The 22091-nt window shown below is 64.5% G+C and overlaps 3 protein-coding genes across 3 annotated transcripts in view; all 3 read left to right on the top strand.

The window, feature by feature from the left end:
* On the top strand, nucleotides 1-2931 carry LOC310920935 (aquaporin-2-like; the record flags this gene model as incomplete). Its single annotated transcript, XM_083880992.1, has 5 exons — nucleotides 1-30; nucleotides 705-1025; nucleotides 1774-1926; nucleotides 2003-2083; nucleotides 2737-2931. The coding sequence occupies exons 1-5, from the start codon at nucleotides 16-18 to the stop codon at nucleotides 2929-2931; spliced, it is 765 nt and encodes a 254-aa protein (XP_083737118.1). The 5' UTR covers nucleotides 1-15.
* A 1612-nt stretch (nucleotides 2932-4543) lies between these two features.
* Nucleotides 4544-7801, top strand: MIP (major intrinsic protein of lens fiber; the record flags this gene model as incomplete). Its single annotated transcript, XM_083880899.1, is given in 5 exon segments — nucleotides 4544-4903; nucleotides 6362-6526; nucleotides 6603-6683; nucleotides 7585-7737; nucleotides 7739-7801. Coding segments are annotated over 5 exon segments (822 nt in total).
* Nucleotides 7802-8440: 639 nt separating this feature from the next.
* Nucleotides 8441-22091, top strand: part of TIMELESS (timeless circadian regulator) — a 14385-nt gene continuing 734 nt past the window's right edge. The window contains 31 exon segments of the mRNA XM_083880991.1: nucleotides 8441-8478; nucleotides 9229-9362; nucleotides 9436-9586; nucleotides 9666-9780; nucleotides 9855-9917; nucleotides 11316-11391; nucleotides 11394-11416; nucleotides 11499-11610; nucleotides 11613-11656; nucleotides 11735-11868; nucleotides 11950-11954; nucleotides 11957-12036; nucleotides 13218-13283; nucleotides 13285-13395; nucleotides 13468-13685; nucleotides 14496-14599; nucleotides 15338-15507; nucleotides 17264-17386; nucleotides 17465-17616; nucleotides 17690-17787; nucleotides 17868-17982; nucleotides 18053-18254; nucleotides 19083-19234; nucleotides 19309-19394; nucleotides 19474-19597; nucleotides 20307-20389; nucleotides 20465-20584; nucleotides 20587-20612; nucleotides 20712-20886; nucleotides 20964-21032; nucleotides 21747-21914. Of these exon segments, the coding sequence (XP_083737117.1) occupies nucleotides 9266-9362; nucleotides 9436-9586; nucleotides 9666-9780; nucleotides 9855-9917; nucleotides 11316-11391; nucleotides 11394-11416; nucleotides 11499-11610; nucleotides 11613-11656; nucleotides 11735-11868; nucleotides 11950-11954; nucleotides 11957-12036; nucleotides 13218-13283; nucleotides 13285-13395; nucleotides 13468-13685; nucleotides 14496-14599; nucleotides 15338-15507; nucleotides 17264-17386; nucleotides 17465-17616; nucleotides 17690-17787; nucleotides 17868-17982; nucleotides 18053-18254; nucleotides 19083-19234; nucleotides 19309-19394; nucleotides 19474-19597; nucleotides 20307-20389; nucleotides 20465-20584; nucleotides 20587-20612; nucleotides 20712-20886; nucleotides 20964-21032; nucleotides 21747-21914 (3262 nt within the window). The 5' untranslated portion in view covers nucleotides 8441-8478; nucleotides 9229-9265.

Raw genomic sequence — 22091 nt, 5'->3', positions numbered from 1 at the left:
TCCCACAGCTGCACCATGGCCATCGGGGAGGTAAGACCCTGCGAGCGGCCCCGAGCCACCCCAGCCTACCCCAAAACCACAGCCCCAGAGTCCCTCCCTGCCAGGGGGTGGCTGAGCAGCCCCCGACTCATGGGGACAACCCAAGCCTGTCACTTCAGTGCCCAGCCCTGGCACAGGGGTCTCTGTGTGCCCCTCACAGTGGCCCTGTTGTGGCTGCTGTCCCCAACTTCATCTCTGTGACCCCATTGCCAGGACATCCTGTCACCACAGTGCCCAGGGACTGAGGGGTCCCATCCCTGATGTGCCCCCATCCCTGTGGTACCTGGGGCATCCTTTTTCCATGGCACCCCCACACTGCCCCAGTACCCCCCACTGCAGTACCTAGCTGCTGAGGGGTCCCATCCTCGTGGGTACCCAAAAACTGGGGCATCCCATCACCAGGCACCCCATCACCGAAGGACCCCCTCATTGTGGTACCCAGGTGCTGGAGGGTCCCCTCACCAAAGCACCCCATCCCCTGGGTACCCAAAAACTGAGACATCCTGTTGCCGTGGCAACCCCATCCCTGAGATACCCAATCCTTGGGCACCCCACCCTTGAGATACCCCATCCCCAAGGTTCCCTGCCCTCATTGTCACCCCCTGTCTGTGCCACCTCCTCCTGGCAGTGCCTTGGGGTGACCCCCGGCCCCTCTGTCCCTCCAGGAGCTCCGCAGCAGCCACTTCTGGCGAGGGGTCCTGGCAGAGCTGGTGGCGACCCTCATCTTCGTGGGGGTGGTCCTGGGGGCTTCGGCAGCCCCGGGGCCGCTGGCACCAGCCCTGGCAGGGGGGTTGGTGGTCGGGGGGCTCGTCTGCAGCCTCGGGGGGCCCCAGGCCAACCCCGCCCTGACTGTGGCCCTGCTGTGCACCCGCAAGCTGAGCGCCCTGCGAGGGGCCGCGGGGGTCCTGGCCCAGTGCACGGGGGCCACGCTGGCCTCGGCTGCTGCCCGGGCAGCGCTGCAGGATGACACCGGGCTTGTCACCAGGGTGAGTGTCCCCTATCCCCTGTCCCCATCCCCTGTCTCCCCATCCCCTGTCTCCCCATCCCCTGTCTCCCCATCCCCTGTCCCCCATCCCCTGTCTCCCCATCCCCTGTTCCCCATCCCCTGTGTCCCCATCCCCTGTCCCCCCATCCCTGTCCCCCCATCCCCTGTGTCCCCATCCCCTGTCCCCCATCCCCTGTGTCCCCATCCCCTGTCCCCCATCCCCTGTGTCCCCATCCCCTGTCTCCTATCCCCTGTCCCCATCCCCTGTCCCCATCCCTGTCCCCATCCCTGTCCCCATCCCTGTCCCCATCCCCTGTCTCCCCATCCCCTGTCTCCCCATCCCCTGTGTCCCCATCCCCTGTGTCCCCATCCCCTGTCCCCATCCCCTGTCCCCATCCCTGTGTCCCCATCCCCTGTCCCCATCCCTGTCCCCATCCCCTGTCTCCCCATCCCCTGTCCCCCCATCCCCTGTCCCCATCCCTGTCCCCCATCCCCTGTGTCCCCATCCCCTGTGTCCCCATCCCCTGTGTCCCCATCCCCTGTCCCCCATCCCTGTCCCCCATCCCTGTCCCCCGTCCCCTGTCCCCCGTCCCCTGTCCCCCGTCCCCTGTCCCCCGTCCCCTGTCCCCTGTCCCCCATCCCCTGTCCCCCATCCCCTGTCCCCCCATCCCCTGTCCCCATCCCTGTCCCTATTCCTGTCCCCCATCCCTGCCCCATCTCATGACTCTGGACAGGTGTCCCTTCCACAGGTGAGCACCGTGGGGACAGCAGGGACAGCGCTGGCCTGGGAGACCTTTGCCACCTTCCAGCTCTCACTGGTGGCCTTTTCCATCCCTGAGCTCACAGCCCCGCAGGCCGGGCTGGCCCTGGGCAGCGCCGTGGCCGCCGGTGCCCTGGCTGCAGTAAGGACCCCCCATATCCCCACCCAGCCTGGGGGTCCCCACCCCACCAGCCCCTGACCCCCCCTGTGTCCCACAGGGGCCGTTCTCGGGGGGCAGCATGAACCCTGCCCGCTCTCTGGGGCCGGCCATCGTCACCGGCGTCTGGGATGATCATTGGGTGAGTTGGGGGCACCTTTGGGCCCCCCCCAGAGTGCCCAGGGAAGGGTGGGACCCCCGGCTGCAGTGTGTGATCACTGCGGTCCCATCCCCACCCCAGGAGAGCAGTTTTGGGGGCACTTTTGGACCCCCCCAGAATCCCAAAAGAAGGGTGGGACCCCCGGCTGCACTGTGTCCCATCCCCACCCCAGGAGAGCAGTTTTGGGGGCACCTTTGGACCTCCCCAGAGTCCCCAAAAGAAGGGTGGGACCCCCGGCTGCAGTGTGTGACCACTGGGGTCCCATCCCCACCCCAGGAGAGCAGTTTTGGGGGCAACTTTGGACCCCCCCAGAGTCCCCAAAAGAAGGGTGGGACCCCCGGGTTTACTGTCCCCCATCCCCACCCCAGGAGAGCAGTTTTTGGGTGAACCTTCCCTTGGGTGAGCCCACCCTGGGACAGGTCACCCTATATCACCTTGGGGCCTTTATGGTGTCACCATCACAGGACAGGTGTGTCCCCCCTATTGCCATCCCTGCAATGGGCCCCCTACCCCAAATATGTGCCACCCCCTCCCCACAGCTCCTCATCCTCCTCCTCTCAGTCCTCACGGCTGGGGTGGGGTCTCCTGTGTCCCCCCCACCCCTGTGACCCCCCAAACCCCCTGTGCCCCTCCAGGTGTTCTGGCTGGGCCCGGTGCTGGGCGCGGTGCTGGCCGGGGTCTCCTATGAGTTCCTCCTGGCCCCTGGAGCCTCCCGGGAGAAGCTGGGGGCCTGCCTCGCCTGCCGGGACGTGGCTCTGGTGGAGACCCCCAGCCTGTCCCCCTCCTCTGTGGCTCCTCCAGCCGAGCAGCGGGAGCAGGGCACTGCCTGAGCCCCCCGACGCCCCCCGACCCTCCACACCGAATCCTAGCCGCCGCCAGAACCTTCCATGGGGCACCCAGAGTGCGGGGGGCTCTGTGCCCCCTCCCCTTTTACTGTCTGAGCCCCCATGGAGGGGATTAAAGGTGGTTTGGGGTCTCAGGTGGGTGCTGAGTGATGCTGTGAACGGACGGGGGGGTCTGGACCACTGTGCCCCCTCCCCTTTTACTGTCTGAGCCCCATGGGGCACCCACAGTGCGGGGGACTCAGTGCCCCCTCCCCTTTTACTGTCTGAGCCCCTATGGGGCACCCACAGCTCGGGGGGCTCTGTGCCCCCTCCCCTTTTACTGTCTGAGCCCCATGGGGCACCCACAACGCGGGGGGCTCTGTGCCCCCTCCCCTTTTACTGTCTGAGCCCCCGTGGGGGGGATTAAAGGTGGTTTGGGGTCTCAGGTGGGATGCGGAGTGAACGGACGGGGGGTCTGGACCACTGTGCCCCCTCCCCTTTTACTGTCCTCTCCCCCATGGGGCACCCACAGCGGGGGGGGCTCTGTGCTCTGTGCCCCCTCCCCTTTTACTGTCCTCTGCCCCATGGGGGGGATTAAAGGTGTGTGGGGGTCTCAGGTTGATGCTGTGAAGGGACGGGGGGTCTCTCACCGCGCTGAGCCCTCGCTGAGCAGCAGCACCGCCCCCCCGGCACTGCGGGTGCCCCCTCCCCGCGGCCCCCCGGGCAGGGCGGGGGCCGGGACCCCCCGTCAGCGCAGCCCAGCCCGTCCCGTCCCGTGCCGGGGAGCTGAGCGCAGCAAAGCCCTTTGTGGCCGCCTCTGCAGCCCCGGCAGATTCCGGCCGAGCCCTAATCCCCCCCGGCCGGGGACTCAGCCCCCGCTAAGCCCGGCCTGAATAAACCCTCCCGCAGACAACAGCACTGGATTGGGGGGGGGGACACCCACCCAGAGCCCCTCCCGCGGGGTGGGGGCGGCTCCCAAAGGGGTAACACCAAATTATTCCCAAAAAAAAACATTTGGAAAGGGGGGAGATGTGTCAGTGCCGCCCCCCAACCCCCACCGGGGGTGACACCCCCATTCCCCTCCCCAGGTCCCCCCCAGGGGTGGGGGCGGCTCCCAAAGGGGGTAACCCCAAATTATCCCCCAAAAAAAACCATTTGGAAAGGGGGGAGGTGTGTCAGTGCCGCCCCCCAAACCCCACCGGGGGTGACAATCGGTGACACCCCCCAGGTAACCCCCAGGTGCCCCCCAGGGGTGGGGGCGGCTCCCAGCAGGGGTAACCCCAAATTATCCCCCAAAAAATATTTAAAGGGGTGGGAGATGTGTCAGTGCCGCCCCCCAAATCCCACTGGGGTTGACAATCGGTGACACCCCCCAGGTGCCCCCCAGGTCCCCCCAGGGGTGGGGGCGGCGCAGCTCTGTTGGGGAGGGGTCCCCACTCTCGGGGGCTGCCCGGGGGGAGTTTTCTGTGCCGTTCCCCGCCGGGGCAGCGAAGCGGTTAACGGGGGGTGGCGGAGGTGCGATCCCACCCCCGGGGCCGGCCCGGGGGGGGTTATAAAGGTGGTCTGGGGCGGCCCCCGGGGAGGGGAGCGGGGCCGCGGAGGGCAGCGGGGTCCGGCCATGCGGGAGCTGCGCTCGCCCTCCTTCTGGAGGGCCGTCCTGGCCGAGTTCCTGGGCAGCCTCCTCTACGCCCTGCTGGGGCTGGGGGCTTCCCTGCGCTGGGCCCCGGGCCCCCCCAGCGTGGTGGGGGCCGCCCTGGCCTTCGGGCTGGCGCAGACCACCCTGGTGCAGGCTCTGGGCAATGTCAGCGGGGGGCACGTCAACCCGGCCGTCACCCTGGCCTTCCTGATGGCCTCGCAGCTCTCCCTGCCCCGCGCCCTGGGCTACCTGCTGGCGCAGGTGTTGGGGATGCTGGCCGGAGCCGGGGTGCTCTATGGGGTGACCCCCGGCCCCGTGCGGGGCACCCTCGGCCTCAGCGCGGTGAGCAGGGGGGCTTCGGGGGGCTGGGGGGTCTCTGCAAGGCTGGGGGATCATGGGGTGGGGGGTCCAGGAGGTGTTTGGGGGCTCCAGGAGGTGTTTTGGGAGCCTGAAGTGGTTTGGAATTGTTATGGGGGCTTGGAAGGATTGGGAGGGTGCAGGGGTTGTTTTGGGATCTGGGGGTGTAATGGGGGCATGAGGGGTTCAGGGAAGTTTGGGGGAATTGGGGAGTTCCAGGAGGTGTTTTGGGGGTCTCATTTGGGGCTGTAATGGGGGTTTTGGGGTTCAGGGAGGTTTGGGGGGTTCCAGGGGGTGTTTTGGGGTCTCGTGGGGTTGTAATGGGGGGATGAGGGGTTCAGAGCGGTTTGGGGGTTTGTGTCTCTGCAGGGCTGGGGGACCATGGGGTGGGGGCTGTTATGAGGGTTTGGGGGGCTCCAGGAGGTGTTTTGGGAGACTGCGGTTGTTTGGAATTGTTATGGGGGCTTGGAAGGATTGGGAGGGTCCAGGGGTTGTTTTGGGGTCTGGGGGTGTAATGGGGGGATGAGGGGTTCAAAGAGGTTTGGGGGAATTGGTGAGTTTTGGGGTCTTGTGGGGTTGTAATGGGGGGAAAGAGGGGTTCAGAGAGGTTTGGGGGGAATTATGGGGTTCCAGGAGGTGTTTTGGGGTCTCATTGGGGCTGTAATAGGGGTTCTGGGGTTCAGGGAGGTTTGGGGGGTTCCAGGGGGTGTTTTGGGGTCTCATGGGGCTGTAATGGGGGGGATGAGGGGTTCAGAGATGTTTGGGGGGTTTGTGTCTCTGCAGGGCTGGGGGACCATGGGGTGGGGGGTCCAGGAGGTGTTTTGGAAACCTGAAGTGGTTTGGAATTCTTATGGGGGTTTGGAAGGATTGGGAGGGTGCAGGGGTTGTTTTGGGATTTGGGGTCTCATGGGGGTGTAATGGGGGGGATGAGGGGTTCAGAGATGTTTGGGGGGTTTGTGTCTCTGCAGGGCTGGGGGACCATGGGGTGGGGGGTTCCAGGAGGTGTTTTGGGGTCTCGTTGGGTTGTAATGGGGTGGATGAGAGGTTCAGAGAGGTTTGGGGGGTCTCATGGGGTTGTAATGGGGGTTCTGGGGTTCAGAAAGGTTTGGGGGGTTGCAGGAGGTGTTTTGGGGTCTCATGGGGCTGTAATGGGGGGGATGAAGGGTTCAGAGAGGTTTGGGGGGTTCCAGGAGGTGTTTTGGGGTCTCATGGGGCTGTAATGGGGGTTTTGGGGTTCAGAGGTGTCTGATGGTGGATTGGAGGGGTCCAGAAGATGTTTTGGGGTTGGATTGATGTGGGACACTAATGAGAGTTGGGCATCCAGGAGGAGTTTGGGGACGAGGAGGCAAATGTGGTACGGGGATTTTTGGGGTGCTCAAGGATAACCAGGGAGGATTTGGGGCACCGAGGTGAAAGGGGGCGCTGAGCCCTCTCCCCACACAGCTGCACCCCGGCGTGGGCCCGGGCCAGGGCACGGTGGTGGAGCTGCTCCTCACGGCCCAGTTCGTCCTCTGCGCCTTCGCCAGCTTCGACGAGCGCCACGACGGGCGCCCGGCCACGGCTGCTGTGCCCGTCGGCTTCTCCCTGGCCCTGGGCCACCTCTTTGGGGTAAGGACAACCTTGGGGACCCCCAGGGGCTGGGGGGGATCAGATAATCCATCCCTCACTGCCGCATCCCCCCCAGATCCACTACACGGGCGCCAGCATGAACCCGGCGCGTTCCTTCGCCCCCGCCGTCATCACCCGCAACTTCGCCAATCATTGGGTAAGTTTTGGGGATGGGGACGCCCAAACCCGCCTTGGGACCCCCCTAATCCCTCCCCAGCCTTGTCCCAGCTGCTGTGTCCCCCCCTGAAGGTGGGTGGCTGTGGTAGCCCAAAAGTTCTGGGTATCTCCTGGTAATGCCAGGAGAGGGTCCTGTCCCCCGAAATCCTGGGGAGGGGGACACATGGCTGGGAGAGGGTCGTGTCCCCTGAAATCCTGGGGGAGGGGACACATGGCTGGTCCCCCGCTGAACCAGGAGAGGGGTCCTGTCCCCTGAAATCCTGGGGAGGGGGATACACGGCTGGGAGAGGGTCCTGTCTCCCAAAATCCTGGGGAAGGGACACACGGCTGGTCCCTGCTGAACCAGGAGAGGGGTCTTGCCCCCCAAAATCCCGGGGAGGGGGACACACGGCTGGGAGAGGGTCCTGTCCCCCAAAATCCTGGGGAAGGGGACACACGGCTGGTCCCCCGTTCAGCCAGGAGAGGGTCTTGCCCCCCAAAATCCCGGGGAGGGGGACACACGGCTGGGAGAGGGCTCTTGCCCCCAAAATCCCGGGGAAGGGGACACACGGCTGGTCCCCCGTTCACCGGGAAACGGGTCCTGCCCCCCGAAATCCTGGGGAGGGGACACACAGCTGGTCCCCCGCTGAACCGGGAGAGGGTCCTGTCCCCTGAAATCCCGGGGAAGGGGACACGGGGCTGGTCCCTGCTGAACCGGGAGACCCTGACCCCCAAAATCCCGGGGAGGGGGACACGCCCCCGAAATCCCGGGGAGGGGGACACGCTGTTGCCCCCCGGCCCAACCAGGAGACCCTGACCCGGTTCCCGGGGGTCAGCAGGGGGGGTCCCGCGCCCCGGTGCCCGGGGTCCCCCGGTGCCGGTGCCCACGCCGCCCCCCGCAGGTGTACTGGGCGGGCCCGCTGCTGGGCGCGGCGCTGGGCGCGGTGCTCTACGAGTTCGCGCTGTGCCCGCGGCCGCGCAGCCTGGCCGAGCGCCTGGCCGCCCTCAAGGGAGAGCCGCCGCCCCGTTACCGCCGCCGTTACCGCTGCCGTTACCGCCGCCGAGCCGCCGCCGGAGCCGCCGGCGGAGCCGCTGGAGCTGAAGACGCAGGGGCTTTAACGGGGCCCGTCCGCGGCCGCTGCTTTGCTGTGACGGGGCCGCCGCGGTGCGTGTGGTGCGTGTGTGTGCGGGCGCGGCGCGGCGCGGCGGGACCCGCCACCGGGAACCACCGGGAACCACGGGCTGCCCCCCGGGGCCGCCCCCCGGGGCCGCCCCGCCCCGCCCCGCCGCGGCGGGACTTCTGTGTTCGGTGAATTAAACCTGCTCTTTTATTTTGGTAACCGCTGGCGGCCGTGCCCGGCGCCCGGAACCGGGTTTGGGTGGGATTTGGGGTGGGGGGGACACATACCGGAGACCCCTCGGGGACGCGCCGCTCGTTCCCGCGCTCCGGGTAAGCCACGCCCACTCAGCGCCGGTCTTAAAAGGGCAATGCCACCACAGCGTCCCTGCCGCTCCCGTCTTTCACCTCTCAGCGCCGCAGGGCAGGGGGTGAGATCAGGGGGATTCGAGGCACCCCAAGGCACCGAGCCGCCGGTTTGTGCCCGTGGTGGGCGGCCGGGGGTAATGGGGAGGGGAGGGCACTAAGGTTGGGGTGGGGGGACCACCGGGGTGCGCGGTGGGAGTTGCCGCTTGAAGGGCGCGGGTGGGCGGGGCCTGGTCCCGCCGGAAGTGGGACTGTTGTATAACCCGCCCCGCGCCGGGAGCGGCACCGGGAGAGCGGCGGGGACGGGGCGGCGGTGAGCGAGGCCGGGGGGCGGGATTGGGGGGTTTGGGGTCAAGGGGGACCGGGATTGGGGGGTTTGGGGTCAGGGGGATCGGGATTGGGGGTTTGGGGTCGGTGGGGCCGGGATTGGGGGGTTTGGGGTCAGGGGGGACCGGGACTGGGGGGTTTGGGGTCAGGGGGACCGGGATTGGGGGGTTTGGGGTCAGGGGGACCGGGATTTGGGGGGTTTGGGATTGGGGGCACCGGGATTGGGGGGGGTTGGGGTCAGGGGGACTGGGATTGGGGGGTTTGGGATTGGGGGGAACCGGGATTGAGGGGTTTGGGTTCAGGGGGACCGGGATTGGGGGGGTTTGGGGTCGGGGGGGCCGGGATTGGGGGGTTTGGGGTCAGGGGGGACCGGGATTGGGGGGGTTTGGGGTCAGGAGGGACTGGGATTGGGGAGTATGGGGTCAAGGGGCCGGGATTGGGGGGTTTGGGGTCAGGGGGAACCGGGATTGGGGGGCACAGGGGGTGATGTGGAACCGGAGGAACCGGGGCTTGGGATGCGCCGCTATTGGGGTGCACCGGCACCGGGGGTGGGGGGGGGATCCAGGCGGTACCGGGGCCTGGGGGTGGCTGTGCGATCAATGGGGGCCGGTACCGAAGGGAGACAGGGCCTGGGAGGTCCATCAGTGCTGGGGACACCGGTACCCGCAGGTCGGGCTGTACCGGGATAACCCAGAACGGGCGGTGGGAGGGTTAACCCCAGCCCGGGGGTCCCCAGGCGGCCCCCGGTACCGTGAGCAGCAGCCCCGCGCTGCATGGACTGGTACATGATGAACTGCGAGCTCCTGGCCACCTGCAGCGCCCTGGGCTACCTGGAGGGCGACGTGTACCACCGGGAGCCCGACTGCCTGGGTAGGTGGGCACTGGGTGAGGAGGGGGCTCAGGGACAGGAGATGGCAGGGGACTGACGGCTCCACGTCCCCAGAGAGTGTCAAGGACCTGATCAGGTACCTGCGGCACGAGGATGAGAGCCGGGACGTGCGGCAGCAGCTGGGGCTGCCCAATCCGCAGAACGACCTCCTGCCCATCCTGGTGCAGTATCACGAGGATAAAGTGCTTTTTGATGCTGTTATCAGGTATTGAGGGGGGCAGGTTTGTGGTCTGAGGGGCTGTTTGCTGGGCAGGGGTCTCTCACACCTCTCCACCCACTCACAGGTTGATGGTGAATCTGACTCAGCCAGCCCTGCTGTGCTTTGGGAAGGTGCCAGCAGATGCCACCTCCCGGCACCACTTTCTGCAGGTGTTGTCTTACCTGCAGGCCTACAAGGAGGTGAGTCTGCCCCGGGATGTGTCATGGGCTGGGGGCTTTGCTCACATCCCTTTGCTCACACGGGGTCTCTGCAGGCTTTCGCCAGTGAGAAGGTGTTTGTGGTGCTCAGTGAGAAGCTCTACAACCTCCTGCAGCTGGTGAGTTCCTGTCCTCGGGGGCTGGGGGTGGTGTCCCTGCTGGGGGTCCCTCAGGGGCTGCAGGATCTGTCTCTGCTGGATGTCCCTCAGGGACTTTGGGGTCTGCTGAGGGTCCTTCAGGGAATGTGGGGTCTGCCTTGAAGAAGTCGCTGGTGGGCTGTGGGGTCTGTCCCTGCTGAGGGTTCTTCAGGGACTTTGGGGTTTGTCTCTTCTGGGGGCCCCTCTGGGAACATGGGGTCTGTCCCTGTCAGGGGTCCCAGGAGGCTGCAGGGTCCATCCCTGCCATGGGTCCCTGGGACTGTGGGGTCTGTCCTTGCCGGATGTCTCTCAGAGACTGTGGGGTCTGTCCTTGAAGGAGTCCCTGGTGGGCTGTGGGGTCTGTCCCTGCTGGGGGGTCCTGTGGGGGCTGCGGGGTCTTTCCTGCTTGGAATCCCCAAGGGGCTCCGGAGTCCATCCCTGCCAGAAGTCCTGGGGGCTGTGGGGTCAGTCCCTGCTGGATGTCCCTGGAGGGCTGCAGGGTCCATCCCTGCCACAGTCCCATGGGGCTGTGGGGTCCATTCCTGCTGGGGATCCCCTGGGGGCTGCAGGGTCTGTCCTGCTGGGGGGGTCCTGTGGGGCTGCAGGGTCTTCCTTGCTTGGAATCTCCAGGGACTCCAGGGTCCATCTCTGCCATGGGTCCCTGGTGGGCTGTGGGGTCTGTCTCTGCTGGATGTCCCTCAGGGGCTGTGGGGTCTGTCCTGGAGGAGTGCCTGGTGGGCTGCGGGGTCTGTCCCAGGGGGTTCCAGGAGGCTGCAGGGTCCATCCCTGCCACAGTCCCATGGGGCTGTGGGGTCCATTCTTGCTGGGGATCCCAGGGGCTGTGGGTCTGTCCCTGCTGGGGGGTCCTGTGGGGGCTGCAGGGGTCTTTCCTTGCTTGGAATCTCCAGGGGACTCCAGGGTCCATCTCTGCCATGGGTCCCTGGTGGGCTGTGGGGTCTGTCCCTGCTGGGGGGTCCTGTGAGGGCTGCAGGTCTTTCTTTGCTTGGAATCCCCAGTGGACTCCGAGTCCATCCCTGCCATGGGTGCCTGGGGGCTGTGGGGTCTGTCCCTGCTGGGCTTCCTCAGGGGATGTGGGGTCTGTCCTTGGAGGAGTCCCTGGTGGGCTGTAGGGTCTGTCCCTGTTGGATGTTCCTCAGGGACTTTGGGGTCTGTCCCTTCTGGGGGCCCCTCAGGAAATGTGGGGTCTGTCCCTGCTGGGAGTCTGTCCTTGAAGGAGTCCCTGGTGGGCTGCAGGGTCTGTCCCTGCTGAGGGTCCCTCGGTGGCTGCAGGATCTGTCCCTGTCAGGGGTCCCCAGGAGTCTCTCCTTGCCAGAAGTCCCTGGTGGGCTGTGGGGGGCCCTGACAGCTGTGTCCCCCCAGGACTGGGAGCAGCGGCAGGAGGAGGACACGCTGCTGATCGAGAGGATCCTGCTGCTGGTGCGCAACGTGCTGCACGTTCCCCAGACCCCACCGAGGAGCAGGTACCAGGACAGGGCTTTTTCCTGGCTCCCCAACACCTCTGGGGACCACAGGGGGACCCTGACACCCCCTCACCACCCCCAGCAGGGCGTGGACGGTGACGCCAGCGTGCACGACCGGGTGCTGTGGGCACTGCACATCAGCGGCATGGACGACCTGCTCAAATTCCTGGCCAGCGCCCAGGTGGAGCAGCAATGGGCCTGCACGTCCTGGAGATCATCTCCCTCATGTTCCGTGACCAGGTGAGCTGGGGCGGGCAGGGGTGGCAGGGCAGGGAGACCCCCCAGAACCCCCCATGGTGCTGATAAAGCTGCTGGCAGAGCCCAGAGGAGCTGGCAGCACTGGGACAAGGGACAGCAGGGGCTGAGCACAGAGAGGACACTCAGGAGCTGGAGACTTTGAGGCAGAGGGAGCTGGCAGAGAAAAGAGCCCGGGCACTGCAGCGCCCGTCCAGGTGAGGAGGGGAGACCCCCCATGGCAGGGATGGGACCCCCGTGGTGGGCACAGCATCACTCAGCTCCTGTTTTCTCCCCAGGCATTCCCGTTTGGCGGCTCCTACGTCCTGCAGGGCCTTAAATCCATCGGGGACCGGGATGTGGTGTTCCACAAAGGGCTGCACAATGTGAGTGTGGGCTGGGGAGGTGGCAGGGGGCACGAGGACAGGGATGTGTGTGGGACACGGTGCTGGGATGTGGCACAGGATGGAGGGACGAGGACGTGGTGGGAGGTGCAGGAATGTGGTGAGGGTGTGAGGCTGGGGCCAATGAGGGACGTGGTAAGGGGTAGGGAAACAAGAATGTGGGTGGGGTATGAGGCTGAAGATGTGTGGGGCATGGGGTAAAGGATGGGGGAGTTGGCACTGGGATGTGGATGTGGGGGACACATGTTTGGGGACATGGTGTGGGTCACACAACCAGGGAGGTGGCAGGGGGCACAGGGACAAGGACACGGTGGGGGTGCAGGAACAGGGATGTGGCTGGGGACAAGGGGCTGGGCAGGTGGCAGGGGCACAGGGACAAGGGGTGCAGGAACAGGGATGTGGTTGGGGACAAGGGGCTGGACAGGTGGCAGTGGACACAGGGACAAGGGCGTGGTGGGGGTGCAGGGACAGGGATGTGGTTGGGGACAAGGGGCTGGGCAGGTGACAGGGGCACAGAGACACATATGGGGCACAAGGCCAGGGATGCAGAGGGTCTTTTGGGACGGGACACGATATGGGCACGGGGCCAGGTACATGGTGGGGGACATTGGGACAGGGGACGTGGCAGAGGTCATTGGAATGTGGGTGGGACACACGGGGACAGGAACACAGGACTGGAGATGGGGTGGGAAGCACAAAACCAGGGATGTGGTGAGGTTGCAGGAAAAGGGAGGTGGTGAGGGACACAGGGAGGTGGTGAGGGACACAGGGAGGTGGTGAGGGACACAGGGACACAGTGTGGGGCACAGGGGGCTGGTGTGGGACACAGGGACATGGTGTGGGACTCAGGGAGGTGGTGTGGGGCACAGGGAGGTGGTGTGGGACACAGTGGGGTGGTGTGGGGCACAGGGAGGTGGTGTGGGGCACAGGGGGGTGGTGTGGGGCACAGGGAGGTGGTGTGGGGCACAGGGGGGTGGTGTGGGACACAGGGAGGTGGTGTGGGACACAAGGACAGGGACACGGTGGGTGGCACAGAGCTGGGAGGTGGCAGGGGGCAGTGAGACAGGACATGGCAAGGGACCACCAGGATGGGACACAACAGAGGACAACACCAGGGCAACACCACAGGGCTAAACCTGCCCACTCCACTCCATCCCCTGCAGCTGAAGAGCTACACCCACGACCTGGGCAAGGAGCCCCGGCGCGTTCCCCGGCACCGCCAGGCCGCCCCCCGAGTCCGAGCCCTGGCGCCGCTCCGCCCGCAACGTCCGGCTCTTCCTGCGCCACTTCTGCCAGGACTTCCTGGAGGGCTGCTACAACCGCCTCATGCTGCTGGTCAAGGTGAGGGGCTGGAGGGCTGGGATCCCCTCTCCAGGGTGTGGACCCCCGCTGAGACCCCCTGGTCGCCCCCAGGACCAGCTGGTGCGGGAGAAGGCTCAGCAGCACGATGAGACTTATTACCTGTGGGCCACTGCCTTCTTCATGGCCTTCAACCGGCGGCACGGCTTCCGCCCCGAGCTGGTGTCCGAGACCGTGGGGGTCAGAGCCTTCCACTTCATCGAGCAGAACCTCACCACCTATTACGAGATGGCATTGATGGACAAGAAGGAGGCAACAACCTGGGCTCGCAGGTGAGCACCTGGGATCCCCCAAAGGCACCTGGGATCCCCCAAGGTGCCTGGGACACCCTTTGGTGTCTGGGACTCCCATTAACTGGAATTGTCCTTGAGTACCTGAGACTCCCCATGGTGTTTGGGACCTTCTGGGCACCTGGGACCTCACAGTACCTGGGATACCCCCAGTGCCTGGGCCCTCTGGGACACCTGGGAGATCTAAAGCACCTGGGACACCCTTTGGTATCTGGGACCCCCAAGTAACTGGGGTCCCCCAGTGCCTGGGACCTTTTGGACACCTGGGATCCATCCAAAGTACCTGGGACACCCCTTGGTGTCCGGGACCCCCAAGTAACTGGGATCCCCCAGTGCCTGAGCCCCCTTGGCCACCTGGGACATCCTAAAGCAGCTGGGACACCCTTTGGTGTCTGGGACTCCCATTACCTGGAATTGTCCTTGAGTACCTGAGACTCCCTGTGGTGTCTGGGACCTTCTGGGCACTTGGGATCTCACAGTAGCTGGGATCCCCCCAGTGCCTGTGCCCTCTGGACACCTGGGAGATCCTAAAGCACCTGGGACACCCCTTGGTGTCCGGGACCCCCAAGTACCTGATGTCCCCCTGTTGCCTGGGACCCCCTGGACGCCTGGGATCCCCCTCCCCCAGTCACCTGTGACTTCCATAGTGCCTGGGGAACCCAGGAACCCCTGGGCACACCTGGGACTCTCTGTGTTGCCTGGGACCCTCTTGGGCATTTGGGACTTTTGGTGTGCCTGGGACCCCCCCAAGCACCTGGGAACCCCCTGTGACCCCCCCATTGCCCTCCCCAGGATGCACTTGGCCCTGAAGGCGTACCAGGAGCTGCTGAGGACGGTGCAGGAGATGGACCGTTCCCCGGAGCAGGCGGTGCGGGACAGCAGCCAGGTCATCAAGAGTGAGTCCCTGGGGTGTCCCACCCTTCCCCACTCCCTGCCCTCCTCCCCTAGGTGCTGGAAAAGATGGATCAGGGAAACCTTATAAATATGATTGCTTGGCGAAAGATTCTGAAAATGTGAAACCTGTGGTCGAGATAAAAATGGAAGCTTAGTTTGAGTTGTAAGATACCAAGTCTTAGTTACTCTATAACCTAAAAACAACAGCCTGGGCAGCTGAAGGAGAATCCCTTTTAATTGAACAATATTTTTCTGCTGGCTGAGGGATCCAAAGGTTAATGCAGCAAAACAGAAAAGTCTAAAGAGTAGTTTTTAGAGTTTTAAAATATAACACATAGTAATGTAATAGTTCTTATAAGGTATAACACATGGTAATGTAATAGTTCTTATAAGCTGTATGTAGATTCTATAAGATTTTGTGTCTTGTGTTGATTAGTCACTGTAAATTAGAATATTCATCACAAAAAAGAGATATAATGTATTGTAACCAAGACCGCTCTCTCTCTCTGGTCCCTGCTCTTACCTCTGCTCTCTTCCCCTGCACTCTGACCCTGCCCCTTGCTCTCTCACTCCCCTCTTCTCATCCCAAACCCTCTTGCTCTCTCTCATTCTCTCTTTAGGACTTTCTACCCACGACCCTTGCGATAAAACCACATATTCTAAAATGTGATTTTAAAAAACCTCAGGTTTGCAGAGCCCCTTGTCCCCCTGTAACTCACGAATACCTCTACACATCCTAGGCAACATCTTCTACCTGATGGAATACCGGGAGCTCTTCCTGGCGCTCTTCCGCAAGTTCGACGAGACCAAGCAGCCGCGCAGTTTCCTGCGGGACCTGGTGGAGACGGCTCACCTCTTCCTCCGCATGCTGGAGCGCTTCTGCCGCGGCCGCGCCAACCTCGTGGTGCAGGTGGGCTCTGCCTGCCTCTCAGGGGTTTTAATCTGGTTGTTTCTCACCCCGGATTCCAAAGCTGGCTGGTGGGTTCGTGTGGGCGCAAACGGAGTGATTTTTTTTCCCTTCTTGAGCTCTGAAGGGTTTAGGGTTTGCTGTCTTGTAGGAATTTTTTTCCGTGGATGGCAGGGACAAGGAACTTTGCAGAGCTGAGATGTTCTAGAAACACGGGGGTTTATTATTACAAGGGTGGTGGGTAAAGAGGGCTTTGCTCCCAGCCACCAGCAAAGCCCTAAAGAGAGAAAGGGGAGAGAGAGAGAGATAGAAGAGAGCTGAGGGGTAAAAATGGGGCAGGAGCAGGGGAAAAACGTGGGGAGAAAACAGGAGCAAGTGAGGTGAGAGAGGGGAGAGAAGTTGGGCCAAGAGAGATAAGGGAAGAGGGGTGAGAGGGGCAGAGGAGAAAGGTGAGGGCAAAAGGGAGGAGAGCCAGGACAAGAGGGGAGAAGAGGGGAGGAGAGAGGAGAAGAGGGTGATCTTCTTGTTACAATCCAATATATCCTTTTTTCTGTTGAATATTCTAATTCACATTGACCAACCGGTGTGAGATACAAAACTTTGCACGCAGCCTATAAGAACGACTGCATTACCATGTCATTTTACTCTCCATAGACTTCTTTCTTACGCCCTTGTTCCTGGATGTCTTTGCCAAGGTGGGAAGGCAACATTCTTGTCTTTTTGTCAGCTCATCCCCGTCTTCCTGCCTGCCATGCTCACATCTCAAAACTGGCTTTCATTCCTATTTCACTCAGGTTTTACATCTGCAGTATTTCTTGCCGTGCAGTCATATCCATAAGTCCTTCCTGTCCCGTCTTTCCCAACACTGTCTGACTCTGTGTCTGTGTGTTCTGTGCTGAGCTCGGTGCTCAGTGTGAGAAGGATGAGGAGTCTCAAGGTCTTGGTTTTCTTGGTTTTCTCGCGTTGTTTATTAGTTTTTATCTTAAAATTTTCTGTGTCCGGCCATGGTGTTCACAGCAGCCTGGACACGAGGGGACTCCCCCTGTGATGGGAGGTCACTACCTCTTATACAGATAATTACATATTCATTATTTACAATTCTGTGCAATGTCTATATCACCTGTACTAACAGGGTCATTTCTACTTTGATCCAATCCACTGAAACTCCCTTGTGCCCACGTCACTACAGAATTTGGATGCCAAGGGAGAAAGAAGAAGAACCCAGGGCACTGCCCTAAAATCTCCATCTTGTCCCTTTGCATCGACATTCTAAAAATCCCAAAACTAAAAAATCTTCTGCACAGTGATAACTACACTACTCTCTGTCACACATTTGTGACTTGCAATTCTTCTCTCTGTTGGATGTTTTTCTCATGGACCAAAATCAAAGATTGTGTCCTCCTGGGCTCTGTGCCAGGCAGACCCCCCTGGGCAGACCCCAGACCCTCCTGCACAGACCCCAGACCCTCCTGGACAGACCCCAGACCCTCCTGGACAGACCTCAGACCCCCCTGCACAGACCCCAGACCCTCCTGGACAGACCCCAGACCCTCCTGGACAGACCCCAAACCCCCCTGCACAGACCCCAAACCCCCCTGCACAGACCCCAGACCCTCTTTTTCGGGTCCCAGGCCTCTCTACCGAGGTCTGTGACTTCCCAGGGTGCCCAGAGGGATGCCCTGGACTCCAACACCTGCCCTGCCCTGGGGGGTTCCTGGGGGTCAGCCAGCCTTTCCTGACCCCATCCTTGCCCCACCAGAGCAAACGTGTGAAGAGGAAGAAGAAGAAGCCTCGTGCTCCCATGGTTCCCACCCCACCCAGCGCTGCGGAGCTGGAGCAGCTGTGGGAAGGATTGGCCCCGCAGCTCCAGGCCTGCCTGGAGGTACCAGGGAAGGGTCCAGCCCCATAGGGGGGTTCTGGGGGTGTTGGTGGGGCAGGGGGTGACTCTGTTTTGCCCCAGGGTGAGATTCCCCTCCCTGAGGACGTGGTGCCTTTCGACGCGGCCTCGGAGACGCCGGTGGAGGAGCAGCGCGCGGAGGCTCTGCTGAGGATCCAGGAGTGCCTGTGGGATTCCCGCCTGCCCCAGGCCCTGCGCCTGCTCCGCTCGGCCAGGTACCAGCAGAGTGACCAGCAGTGTGCCCAGAGCGTGGGGGACACAGTGACAGCCTGTCCTCGCTGTCCCCAGGGAGGTCTGGCCCGAGGGGGATGTGTTTGGAGCTGCGGACGCCGGGCCGCCCGAGGAGACGCGGCTGCTGCGGGAGATCCTCGTCGCTCCCCTGCCCAGTGAGTCCCCACCTGTGACGTTGGGAAGTGGGAAAACTTTGGATCAGGGCACTGCAGACCCTCAGCACATCCCACCACAGGGCCCGCACCTGCTGAGCCTGAGGAGCCGGATGAAGAAGAAGAGGAGGAGGAGGAAGAGGAGCAAACCATGCAGGTGTCGGAGAAAGAATTCAACTTCCTCGACTACCTGAAGCGGTGAGAAGAGTTTGGGGAGGGCTGGGGGGTCCTGCTGTGGGGCAGCCACGCTGACAGAACCCCTGGGCAGGTTTGCCTGTGCCCCAGTGGTGAAGGCCCTGGTGCTGCTGCTGCGGGGGTACGCCCGGAACAGCCCCCGCACCAACCACTGCGCCGCCCGCCTGCTGCACCGCCTGGCCCGCGACCTGCGCATGGAGCCCCTGCTCTTCCAGCTCTCCCTCTTCGCCCTCTTCCACCGCCTGCTCAGCGACCCCGCGGCCGCCGCGCACCAGGTCAGGCTGAGGGTCCTGAGTGCCCCCCGCCCGGGAGGGGTCTGTGCCTGCAGCCCCCAGCCCTGCTCAATCCCTGCAGCCCCCAGCCCACTGAGCGCCCCCTGGGAGGGGTCTGTGCCTGCAGCCCCCAGCCCACTGAGCCCCCTGGGGAGGGGTCTGTGCCTGCAGCCCCCCAGGAGGGGTCTGTGCCTGTAGCCCCCAGCCCAATGAGCCACCCCTCCTGGGAGGGGTCTGTGCCTGCAGCCCCCAGCCCAATGAGCCCTGCCCCGAGAGGGGTCTGTGCCTGCAGTCCTCAGCCCACTGAGCCCCCCCACCCCGGGAGGGGTCTGTGCCTGCAGCCCCCCCAGGAGGGGTCTGTGCCTGCAGCCCCCACCCCACTGAACCCCCCACCCCGGGAGGGGTCTGTGCCTGCAGCCCCCCGGGAGGGGTCTGTGCCTGCAGCCCCCAGCCCTGCTTAGTGCCCAGCATTTCCCAGCCCTGCCCTGTCCCTGCAGCCCCCAGCTCTCCCTCTGTCCATGTAGCCCCCAGCCCCACTCAGTCCCCAGCAGCCCCCAGCTCTCCCTCTGTCCATGTAGCCCCCAGCCCCACCAAGTCCCCGGCATCTCCCAGCCCTGCTCTGCAGGCCCCAGCCCCGCTCTCCATCCCTGGTGTCCTCCAGCCCTGCTCAGTCTCTTGAGTCCCCCAGCCCCACTCTCTGTGCCCACATCCCCCAGCCCCTCTGTCCCCCCCTGGTATCCCCCCACCCCTGCTCTCTATTCCAAATTTCCCTCAGCCCCACTCTCTGTCCCCGGTGTCCCTCAGCCCCTCTCTCCCTCCTGCTGTCCCCAGGAGCTGGTGGCCTTGGCCAAGTTCATCCTGGGCAAGTTCTTTGCGCTGGCAGCCACCAACAAAAAGGCCTTTGTGGAGCTGCTCTTCTGGAAGAGCCCGGCCGCTGCCTACGAGATGACCAAGGGCTACAGCTCCCTGCAGGAGGGAGAGGGGTGAGTGTGGCCAGGGAGAGGAGGGGGCTGCCACCCCCTCTCCCCTCCCCTCACCTCCCTCTGCCCCTCCCCAGGACCACCCGGAGCCGGGTGCCTCCCTGGACCCCCCAGGAGGAGCAGGAGCTGCGGGAGCTGTACTGGAAATTCAAGGAGGTGGAAGGTATTGGGGGTCTCTGGGGTCTCAGTGGGACCCCCGGGGGTGGCAGGGGGTTTGTCCCTGCATCCTCCCTGTCCTGCAGGTGGGGACATCATCGCTGCCATCCTGGCCCATCTCCCCACGCCCGGGAGGACGAGGAAGCAGGTGGTGAAGCAGCTGGTGCGGATGGGGCTGGCCAGCAGTGCCAGGGACTTCCCGCGGGAGAGGTGGGCAGGGTTCTCTGGGGACAGGGCAGGGACCCCCCGGGGACAGGGCAGGGACCCTTGGGGACAGGGCAGGGACCCCCCGGGGACAGGGCAGGGAGCCCCGGGGACAGGGCAGGGACCCCTGGGGACAGGGCAGGGACCCCCGGGGACAGGGCAGGGAGCCCCGGGGACAGGGCAGGGACCCCTGGGGACAGGGCAGGGACCCCTGGGGACAGGGCGGGGGACCCCCCCGGGGACAGGGCAGGGACCCCTGGGGACAGGGCAAGGACCCCCGGGGACAGGGCAGGGACCCCCAGGGGCAAGGCAGGGATCTTGGGGACAGGGCAGGGATTCCCCAGGGACAGGGCAGGGATCCCGGGGACAGGGCAGGGACACACAGGGACAGGGCAGAGACACCTCCTGGGGCAGGGACCCCCAGGGAAAGGGCAGGGACCCGTGGGGACAGGGCAGGGACCCCCAGGGACAGGGCAGGGACCCCCAGGGGCAAGGCAGGGATCTTGGGGACAGGGCAGGGACCCCCAGAGACAGGGCAGGGATTCCCCAGGGACAGGTCAGGGACCCCTGGGGACAGGGCAGGACCCCTGGGGACAGGGCAGGGAACCCCCGGGGACAGGGCAGGACCCCCAGGGGCAAGGCAGGGACCCTCGGGGACAGGGCAGGCACTCACCACCTCCCAGGGCAGGGACCCACGGCTGTTCCCCACCCCCAGAAAAGGCACCCGCATCGTGCTGTGGACGCAGGAACAGGAGGAGGAGCTGACACGTCTCTTCGAGGAGTTCCAGAGCTCGGACGGTGAGCTGGACACGGGGGGCAGACCCCTAAAAACCCCCCCTATAGCCCACCCCACACTGACCCCTCTCCCCACAGACGTCCTGGGGAACATCATGAAGCACCTGACGGCGCGGCGCTCGCGGGCTCGGGTGGTGGAGAAGCTGCTGGGGCTGGGGCTGGTGGCTGAACGCAAGGAGCTCTACAAGAAACGCAGGAGGAGAGCCATGGACCCATCCCAGTGCAGGTACAGGGGGCTGGAGGGTCCTGGGCTGAGCCCTGAGGGTGCTGTCCCACCTTTGGGGACACCCAGACATTTCCTGTCCCCATCCTGGGCACCCCACAGGCTGCCAAAGGTGTCCCTGCCGTGCCAGCCCAAGGCAGCTCAGCAGAGGACGAGGACAGCGAGGAGGAGGAGGAAGAGGAGGATGAGGATGAAGCAGAGAAAAGCCCCATGGAGGAGCACTGGGTGCCTGAGGAAGGGGCTGGGCAGGACCTGGCACAGCGCCTGCATCAGGAAGGTGGGAGAGGGCTCCGGACCCCCCTGGGTGGGCTTGGCTGTGGAGTTGGATCCTGTTGTCACCTTTGCTGTCGCCAGGCCTGGCCGGGCCCCTGCGGTGGCTGGAGAATTGTCTGAGGAGGGTGGCAGGGGACCGTGAGGAGGACGGTGAGTGGGGTGGGGTAGGGGGGCTGTGGGATCAGGTAGGGGGGCTGTGGGATTGGGTAGGGGGCTGTGGGGTGGGGTAGGGGGGCTGTGGGGTCAGGGTCAGGTGGGGGGGCTGTGGGGTTGAGGTTGGGTAGGGGGGCTGTGGGGTGGGGGTCAGGTAGGGGGCTGTGGGGTCGGGTGGGGGGCTGTGGGGTCAGGATCGAGTAGGGGGGCTGTGGGATTGGGTAGGGGGCCTGTAGGGTCGGGTAGGAGGCTGTGGGGTGGGGGTCAGGTAGGGGGGCTGTGGGATCGGGTGGGGGGCTGTGGGGTGGGGTAGGGGGGCTGTGGGGTTGGGGTAGGGGGCAGTGGAGTCATGTAGGGGGGCTGTGGGGTCGGGGTCAGGTAGGGGGGCAGTGGGGTTGGGGTAGGGGGCAGTGGGGTTGGGGTCGGGTAGGGGGGCTGTGGGGTCGGGGTCGGGTAGGGGGGCTGTGGGGTCGGGATCAGGTAGGGGGGCTGTGGGGTCAGGTGGGGGGCTGTAGGGTTGGGATTGGGTAGGGGGGCTGTGGGGTTGGGGTCAGGTAGGGGGTCTGTGGGGTCGGGTAGGGGAGCTGTGGGGTCAGGTGGGGGGCTATGGGGTGGGGTAGGGGGCAGTGGGGTGGGGGTCGGGTAGGGGGGCTATGGGGTTGGGTAAGGGGGCAGTGGGGTGGGGTCCCACTGATGGCACTCCCGGCCCAGGCGTGTCCCACCCGGTGCCGCTGGTGCCGCTGACGGAGGAGAACGAGGATGCCATGGAGGACCGGCGCTTCCAGACCCTGCTGAGGCAGCTGGGGCTGCGGCCCCCCGCCAGTGAGCAGGTGGGGTCCTTGTCCCCATCCCTGTCTCTATCCCTGACCCCACCCTTATGCCCATCCCTGTCCCTATCCCTGTCCCTATCCCTATACCTATCCCCACCCTGTCCCCATCCCCATCCCTGCTCCTATCCCTGTCTCTATACCTATCTCCATCCCTGTCCCCATCCTTGTCCCTATCCCTGTCTCTATCCCTGCTCTCATCCCTGTCTCCTATCCCTGTCCCCATCCC

Source organism: Zosterops lateralis, assembly GCF_965231275.1.
Source record: "Zosterops lateralis genome assembly, chromosome: 32".
NCBI classification, from domain to species: domain Eukaryota; kingdom Metazoa; phylum Chordata; class Aves; order Passeriformes; family Zosteropidae; genus Zosterops; species Zosterops lateralis.
This window is presented reverse-complemented; position numbering and strand designations above follow the sequence as displayed.